Source organism: Lactuca virosa, chromosome 5, assembly GCF_052849685.1.
Source record: "Lactuca virosa cultivar CGN04683 chromosome 5, Lactuca_virosa_CGN04683_v6, whole genome shotgun sequence".
Lineage (NCBI taxonomy): Eukaryota > Viridiplantae > Streptophyta > Magnoliopsida > Asterales > Asteraceae > Lactuca > Lactuca virosa.
In genome coordinates this window covers 437,899,758-437,908,969 of record NC_136430.1, presented here as the reverse complement: position 1 = coordinate 437,908,969, position 9,212 = coordinate 437,899,758, and the positions used below count along the sequence as shown (strand labels likewise).

At 32.4% G+C, this 9,212-nt stretch overlaps 2 protein-coding genes across 2 annotated transcripts; one reads left to right on the top strand and one right to left on the bottom strand.

Annotated features, from left to right (window-relative positions):
• The first annotated feature begins 940 nt into the window (after positions 1-940).
• On the top strand, positions 941-2,643 carry LOC145117566 (cationic amino acid transporter 2, vacuolar-like). The gene is made up of 3 exons (XM_079053860.1): positions 941-1,578; positions 1,663-1,771; positions 2,481-2,643. The coding sequence occupies exons 1-2, from the start codon at positions 1,262-1,264 to the stop codon at positions 1,763-1,765; spliced, it is 420 nt and encodes a 139-aa protein (XP_078909986.1). The 5' UTR covers positions 941-1,261; the 3' UTR covers positions 1,766-1,771; positions 2,481-2,643.
• A 1,511-nt stretch (positions 2,644-4,154) lies between these two features.
• Positions 4,155-8,401, bottom strand: LOC145113773 (MLO-like protein 1). The gene is made up of 14 exons (XM_079049831.1): positions 7,956-8,401; positions 7,814-7,871; positions 7,422-7,639; positions 7,175-7,294; positions 7,016-7,076; positions 6,745-6,839; positions 6,367-6,441; positions 6,202-6,290; positions 6,015-6,064; positions 5,721-5,761; positions 5,343-5,552; positions 5,192-5,259; positions 4,943-5,003; positions 4,155-4,624 (listed from the first exon to the last, which is right to left on the bottom strand). The coding sequence occupies exons 1-14, from the start codon at positions 8,079-8,081 to the stop codon at positions 4,409-4,411; spliced, it is 1,488 nt and encodes a 495-aa protein (XP_078905957.1). The 5' UTR covers positions 8,082-8,401; the 3' UTR covers positions 4,155-4,408.
• Positions 8,402-9,212: the final 811 nt, after the last annotated feature.

Below are 9,212 nucleotides of genomic sequence, written 5' to 3'. Positions count from 1 at the left end.
TATCTACCTAAGGTAACTTCACAGTCGCCTACATACTTTTCTTCTATTTCCCGCATTTGTAAACATTTTCGCTTCTCGTCGGAACCGTAATTTGCGAAAAATAGGGTCGAAGCACCACTCCTCCGATCCCGTATCCGATCCCATAAAGCGCAGAAAGGTCTTATTCTCCAAAGTCGGTGAGTTTTCTGGTTCTCTGTCTTCTGTCGATTGATTCTTCTCCCCCTTGATTCGTGATCACTCGTGACGAAGCAGATGGACCAAGGAGGAGTCCTCCGGAGATCGATTGCCCATCCCTCTCTACTTGTGATTTCTTAGCTAAGACCGATGCTTCTCCCCGATCTTTGCCCTATCTGTTAGTCAGGTGATGAACACAGGGAAATAAAGCCCTTCTTTTTGTTTCAGTTCATTCTTTTTGATGGAAGACATCGATGACGGCTGTATATAAGAAAAGAAATTAGGTTAAAATTGAATGCTAGCATGATTATAGGGATTATTTGTGGAAGCTATTTATCAAATTACTAAAATACCCTTGTTTATTTATTTAATTATTTAATTTTGATTGACCCACATTTATGCATACAATAACACAATAATTAGTTTAAACAAATGAACCTAGCTCTATATATATATATATATATATATATATATATATATATATATAGAGAGAGAGAGAGAGGTTCAGGTGTTTAATGTATCTATTGTGTTATTGTATGCATAATTGTGGGCCAATCAAAATTAAATAATTAAATAAATAAATAAGGGTAATTTAGTAATTTGTTTAGTAACTTCCAAAAATAATCTCTATAATCATGGTATTGATTTATAACCTAAATAAATAAATAAGGGTTTTATCTTTGCTTTCAACAAGTGGATCCACTTAAAGGATTAGGGCTTTTAAACCCGTGTTCTTTTTGATCGGGCAAAGATGGACGACGGCAAACAACGAGCGCAGGTAACGGAGACCCAAGAAATCTGGTGCAGGAATCGTTTGGGGTGCTGTCGATTGGTGGAAGGCCGAAGACAGGAAACGGGAATCACAGTGAGGCTGATGTGGCTTCTGTGGGTGTAGCAAGGTCTCGTCGCCGTCAAAAACCCTCTCATCACAACCACCATCATTCCGCCATCTCCACCTTGCCGGACAACGAAGTCGAAAACGAAATCGACATCCTGTCAAAAATCCACAGCCCTCGTCTCGTTAATTTAGTCGAATTCACAAACACCCCACAACAAAATCGGTTGTTGGTAGTGGAATTCATGTCCAATGGAACACTCTACGACACACTCCATATCAGTCAACAGCCGCCGAATTGGGGGCGGAGAACGCTGCCGCCACTCTCTTCAGCCTCTTGGTCTTCAGCCTCTCGGTGGTGGACGAAAACAAGGTTCGACGATCGGAGCTGGGGTTTACATTCTTGTGGGTACAGTTGCTAGAGAACATTTTGGCCCTGCTTTGGCCTTTTCTTTCCTTATTGCTGGTATAGCAGCTGCTGTCTCTGGCTTTTGTTATGCTGAGCTTGCAAGTCGCTGCCCTTCAGCTGGAAGTGCCTATCATTATTCCTACATCTGTGTTGGAGAAGGGTAGGTTCTTCATCTTCAAATTCTTAATATGCTATGATATTGTAAAATTCTTGAATGTTGATATTACCATTTTCTAATTTTCAGTCTTGCTTGGATAATGGGATGGGCTTTGATTTTGGAATATACAATTGGAGGATCTGCCTCCAATTCAGTTCCAAATCAACAACCAAAAAGAACTCAAATCTGATATTTGGTAATTGATATGAATTTTTTGATGTTGTTGTGATTTAAGTTTTGATGTTGCTGTGATTTAAGTTTTGATAATTGATACAATTGATAGTTTGTTTGATTGGTTGATAATGATACACCATCGATGGTATTAATTATTTTCCCATGTCTTGGCTTCAAACTTCCATCTAAGCATGAATAATTTTAGGGATTTTAAACTTGGTTTGAATCCGAATTGGATTGAAAGATTTGTTTAGTGGGCAGTAGGCAAGTTGGCTTTCAATTAGAACTGATAAGAAAGGGTTTCAATTAATATATTAGACTTAGACTTTTAAGTTTGAGTTGTTTGACTATATTTCATTTTTAGTTATGTTTGAATTAGAATTGTACAAGTCTAGAACGATTAGTAAAATACATAGATGCTTTGATGCTTCTTTCATTTGGAATTAATTTGTTTATGTAGATGATTCAATGGATGATATTTGTGAGATCCCAATTCTATTGGAATGGAATCACGAATTCCAATTATGTTGGAATGGAATCATGAATTCTAATTCTGTTGGAATGAAGTATGGATATTTTCTCACTGATTTATGCATGTTCTACAATTCTTGTTTATTGGTTTTGGTGCAATTCAGAAGTCCACATCTTTTTCCAAATGAATTTAGTTTTTTATTTTTCATTTGCTAATGCATTATTGGAATCTAAACTACAATTTTGTTTTGTTTTCACAGAAGTTGATGCTTGAAGAACGGACCACAAAATTGAAAGTGATTCTAAGCAACATTATTATTTTAGAATGTATAAGTGTCGTTGTTAGATTTTGATGTTTTCTTTCCCGTTTTGAAAGTTTTTTTAGTTTTATTCTTTAACAATAAATGTAATTCCTAGCAATTGTTACCCGTATTCTATAAGAAATAATGTATTTTTTGTATTTATTCGTCAATTGATTGTTCAAGAATTTGTTATTCTACAAGAAGTTTTTAAAGTCATGATCAACAAATAGGTTCAAGAATATTTTTATTATTTATGGTTCAAGAATATTTTTATTTTTGAATATACTCATAAACATATTATGTCAGAATGTCTGAATTAAAAGAATTATAATTCGTAAAATCGGATTTTTAAAATTAATAGAATCTATGATCCCTAAAAAAATGCAATTTTCCTTTATTAAATCTACATTAATTGAATAAATTACTCTTGTAATTAACTAAGATGATTTTTTCAATTATATTTAATTCAATAATATATATTAATCACTTTCTTAAAATAAGTAAATTTGATTGGCCCACATTTATGCATACAAAAACACATTAATTACTTTAAACAAAATAACCTAAGCCTATATATATATATATATATATATATATATATATATATATATATATATATATATATATATATATATATATATATATATATATATATAGAACCTCCATGGAGTCACAATACCAATTGCAAACTTCATCCTCTTCAATCTACCACAAGACAAACGTAGACAAGTACCACCTTTACAACACGGATCAATAAAAAAATCATTCAATGGCTCTAATACCAGTTTGTTATGCAAACTCAGAATGAAAGTATTGTTTGTGGAATAATTAAAACAAATAATGAATGAACTTCGGCAAGACGTACAATGGCCAAAAACAAGAAACCGTAAGACCAGCTTCGTGTGTGTGTGTGTATATATATATATCCACTAGGTTATAGCCCGTGGAAACCATGGTTACAAAAATAATTATTTTTTATAGTAAAACTCATAATTACTAATCAATTTTTTTCACTAAATTAATAATTAAACATGATTTTGTAGGATTTTCAATATAAAAATACAATTAATTATCAGCAATTATAACCAAAACTTATTAAAGACGAATTTAAATTTTTTCTAAAAATCAGGGATTAAATAAATAATTGTTTAACTTATTACCAACATCAATAATTTTTTTAAAAAAAAAATATCAGAAAATGACAAATATCATTTTTATAGAGCATTTGATAAGCAAAATAAGTTATGAGAAAATGAAAGTGACACTAATAATATTTTTTTTATTATTAGTATAAGAATAAGATTTGAAGTTTGAGGTAAAAATAAGAATCTTTACCCTTTTGGCAAAAATGGTACCTGTACTTATATAATTATGTCACATTTAAGTTAAATGTGACCGATGTTAACAGTTCTGTTAAAGCAAAATTTATAGGCCCAACAAGATAAATTCACAACGAGACAAACTGCAATAAATCAGAAGAGCCATCAACTCTAGCGCAGGGACCCAAAAGCCTTAAAATACTTAATTAATAAAGATTCGGTTGACCAGGTGCCACTTGGTGATTAATACATGAGTCGTAGGTCTCTATTTTTTTTAATATCCTATAGATTTATGATTTTATGCAACCAGAAATCATCAAATACTTTTATATAAATTTTGCGTGTATACGAATTGAGCAACTCAGCATAACACCAACTTTAAACCATCAAGCATTCACCTCATACATCATGGATCCAAATCGTTACATTATTTTCAATGTTCAAAACAAAATTTTGGTAGAAACACAATTACTAAAACCCAACATATAGAAGAACAAGATTCAAGATTGGCCCTAATTTTTCAGACTACTATTAACATATGCATCTCCACAAGGCAATAATTTGGTTTTATGGCTGCTGACTCTGGTTAAGTTTTGCCAGTTGAATCCCTTTAAAAGCTGAAGTAGCAGCAGTGGCTGAGCCACCTGAGCCAGATGGGCCATCATGGCTCGAGCCATTTGTTCCTGAGTTAGTGGCTACCTTTTTCTTGGCGTTTTGAGCCCAACCCACAAATTTTGCTTGCATATGCTCATCAAATATTGACTTCTTGAAATGAGTTCCCATCTAGTTATCATTCACAGTACCAATCAGCAATGTACAGTTGTGTAAAAACCATGATTGCAAGATATAGCAATGTACTTTCAGTTAATTTACATGGTTTTCCTAATACACCCTTATACTTTGAAAAATCTAACCGATTATAGCAATTATGATTGTTTTGTATTTGAATGGTATTTTGATATAATTGAGTAGATTTTTCAAAGTAAGATGGTGTAATGGAGAGATATAAAAGTAGGATGCTGTAATAAATAAACCAATGGAACTTTTTCTTGCATTTAACCCGATAAAAAAAAAAAAAAAAAAGTTCTTGAAATGAAGTACCTGTGTTACAAGAGCATAAAGTGGTAGAGTGCTGTAACTGCACAAAACCTGAATGAAAACCCTGAAATGATGTAAATCCATTTTGTATAGTTAGTGTGGTTGAATATAATAATTAGTACGATCCATTAAATATGATACAAAAACTGAGTAATAATAAAATCAGTTTGTTCCATAAATTTGGAAAATAATGAAAAATTGTTTCATACACAAATATTTAACCCTATTTTTTAAATAAAAGGTTTACTTTACCCAATAATAAGCCGTGGAATAATGTAGCGCACTTGCCCCATTATGCAGGAGTCAAATCCATACGTAACCTATTATCAAAATGAAAAGGGTGAGAATAATCAATTCTTTTTTTTTCTTTTTTTGCATCTTTACAAAGAGATTAGAAACATACCCATATCCAGAAGAAGAATGCAATCTCAAATGCATTTTGAAAAAGGATAAAATGTATGAGAAAAAGAACAATTCTGGGCCTGTGAAACCAAAAATGATCATCTGAAGGTTGAACAACCAGTTCGCCTTCAATGGCTATATGTTTCTCTGCCACCTCATGAGCCAACTGAATAATTATATGCTCCAGCTTTGTTCCCACAGCAAGTAAAAGCTGGATAAAAGTACAAACAAGACTTTATTTTTAAATAACTAAAAAAATCAGAATCAGTTTAAACGGACATCCAAGTTTAATAAAGATGTTTGAATAATGAATATAATATTCAAAGTTTTAAAATAATAAGATAAGACAGCCTTTCGGTATGAGTTTGAGTTTACTTACAATGAAAGGGAAAAAGGCAATCCAAAAATACGTATGCCAACCTGCAAAAAGCCAAGAAAAAAAAAATCAAAAGTGAGACAAAGTCTTTTGGATTGCATACATAAACAAGGTGTTAAATATAATTACAAATGTGAGACCTAGTATGCTTGGCCGACTAGTCTTTAGCTAATTTTTTAATTTCATCCATTTGGTATGTTAGCAATAAAATATATGAAACCAAATCAAGTAATCAACCAATCAATCACAAGGAGAGATTTCAACAAATTTGAGAGAAGAAAAAGTGAGATCGCATACCATTAATGTTTAGCAACAAGAACACGACCACAAACACCCACAAATACCAGCTGCAAACAACAAAATCAGGAATTAAAACTTGTTCGCAAGGGGAAAATTTAACCTATCTATGTAAAAATAGGTCAATTTGTGTTACTTTTACTTTTTATTTAATAGTTTTGGTGATCATATTCAAATAACCACTTGCCTGATCCCAACGACTTTTCTAAAATCATCTTCAAGAGCGCGTATCATGTACTTGTGAAAATTGAACTTTGGGTTCGCTTTGCAATGTGTCTAAGAAAGAAAGTTTACATCAAAAAGGGGTATAAATTATATAAAAATATTGCAAAGTATCTATTCACGTCCTTACTGTAATAAATCCCAAACGCAATGCAACATAATCCGACTTGGTTACAGATCCATAAAATTGCTTGAAGAAAGAATGCTGTAATAATGTTCACCAAAGAATAAATGTCAGAAAAGAAAAAGAAACAAATCTAATAGAGAAAGGAGAGTAAACTTTAGAAATAAATGCAAGAAATAGAAATCAAAGTTCCATTGATTTGGTTATCATAGCATTCTACTTTCAGTTCTTTTTATTACATTGTACTTGAATTTTGAAAATCTACACAATTATAGCAATGTGATCTTATATACAAAGTAATAAAAAAGAAAGAAAGTAGGATGCTATAAATTATAATAAACAAATAAATAAAAGTATATTACTATTTCTTGGATTGTAACTTACCAGCCAGCCTCGGATGGCTGAGCCTTTGCCAATACCCACAAATCGGTTCCTGATGAAGTCATGATCTTTAACATGGGTCACTCTTGGCTTCAAAACTATATACCAACATGGTTAAAAGTTCAAATTAGAAAATCTTATAAAGAACACACAAACTATTAATCATCTTTAAGGAAGAAATTACAAGTTGTATCTATTAAAAGGTTTGATTTGTGGAAGAGTGTATTCCACCATTAATAAATGAAACATGATAACATAACCCTTTGGTATTTACCTTGTGAGGCATCAAAATTAACTTTTGCAATAGAATCTTCCCAATGCTTCCATTGTCTTATCTACACCATTACAAGGATATAGGGGATGAAACCAAACCACATGAATAATTATATACAAGTAAAAAAAATATTTAATCAAATTAAAGCCTTTTACTCACCCTTGCCCCTCCAAATACAACTGTGAGGACAGAAAATGTGACATGCACAACCGCAAGGACAAAAATAAAGATGTGTAAATGATGCAACGCCTCAAGAGATAGCAGTGGGACCTTTCCTCCCTGTCAACAGAGAAAGTAAAAGAAGCAAAAGCTTATAAAGTAAGTGTTCAATTATTGATCATGGAACATGAAATTCTTCTAACAAAAACAATTAGTGGGTAGAGTAATAACGAATGAAATTGATTACCTTTGAAGCACAATAACCCGTCGCTGTTGCTTCTTCTGCTAGTAAATGACGAAGATGAGATGTACCCTCTGCCTCTGGCTTAGAACCGGTGGCTTCTTTTCTGTCACTCAACGAGCATGGGAGGAGGTGTTCCATGATACTCTCCTTCACACAAATCTTGATGATTCTAGACTGGAACACCGTTAATAGAAGCGAAATAAACCCCAACAACATCAACTCTGCATCCAAATCAGTCAAAATTCAACAAACTTAGACCAAAATTGGTAGCCTAACGTCAAAATTTTGATAACCCAGATCACTTACACTTCAAATTTATTACATAGATTTGATAAACCCATTGTATAGATTGATTTCTAGCGATATATAAAAACTGGAAGAAGAAAAAGATAGACCTTCTTTGATCTTTTGCAGGGCTTCATAAAGTGGCTTTTGGCCTGCCTTCTTCAATTTCTACAAACAAAGGGTTAATCGAACATATATTAGTTTGATTAATGAAAGCCCATTTCACATATAAGGATAAACTGAAGTACAGACCTTGCCGGCGTAATGGAGTAGACGTTCGACGGCGAGGGAGATTCCGACGATGAGGGTACAAACGGCGGCGACAACCCATGTGGGTGTAAACTCTAACGATGTCCCTTCTCCTTCACCACCCGCCATCGATTCAGTTCAATTTACACCAGTGATCAGACTAAAGATTTGAGCACAGTAAAAACTTTTTCTTTCTTACTGAAACACCATTTTCAGTAGGGTTTTTTTGGTTAATTTCGCGAGGGTTGTTGCTACCTACCAGGGGTTCTTTATAGAGTAGTTGAACGAAAGTTCGATGCAGAGTTGATTTGAGTATGATTAGGGGTTATGGGAGATAAAGGGTCTAGAGAAGCAGGTGAGATGAGAAATGGGAAACTGAAAATGTTGGCCAAACGAAACGCGTCATATATTATGTGAAAGCAATCATTGTCGGGAGCTCCGGACAGTGATCGCAAATTCAAGAATTTCCACAAATTTTTAAATTATTATCACCAACGGAACGAAATCCTTAAAAAAGTTAGACTTTTTAATTCGTATTTAGATTAGATATTTATGTATGGCTCCCTTCAAATGAATATGAATATATGATATGTTTGTATTAAAATTGTTAAATTTAATATAAAATAATAAAAATGGTAATCTGCTACATTATATATTTTAAATAAAATATATTAGATTAATTGGTATAATAATGAAAGCATCGTCCATCTTTTACGACCAACCAGCATATTAATAGTCATTACTGTATGCCAAATTATTGGTGGAATTAAAGAATGCGAAAACAATAAGGTAAAGTTATCTTTGCCTAAACTCTAAATTAAAGATATTGAATTGAAATCATTTGATCTGTTGATTCGTTACAATTGAAAAGTTGGTGAGCAAGTCAATCCGTGTTGATGTTACGATAGTTTTTCCCTTAGCACATACATGTGATAGTTGTTAAGCATTATACAAATTTTTTTATAAAATTAAAATTAGAAAAGTGATCACGAAATATTTGTTTTTCCTTAATTAGCGGTCAGATGATTACGGGATACAGTATTATTTTTTTATATATCATTTTCTATTTTTGGATACTATTTTTTAAGATTTGTTTTGAAAATTTGAAAGAAAATAATTTAAGTACTTGCTTATAAAAATTGTTTCTTTTCAACAACAAACGAAAAAATATATATAACTAAAATGGGATGGGAAGCACATGTTGATAGTATTGTCTTCAAATGGGTGTAGTGGGTGTTTGGAATAGCTTTTACAATAGCT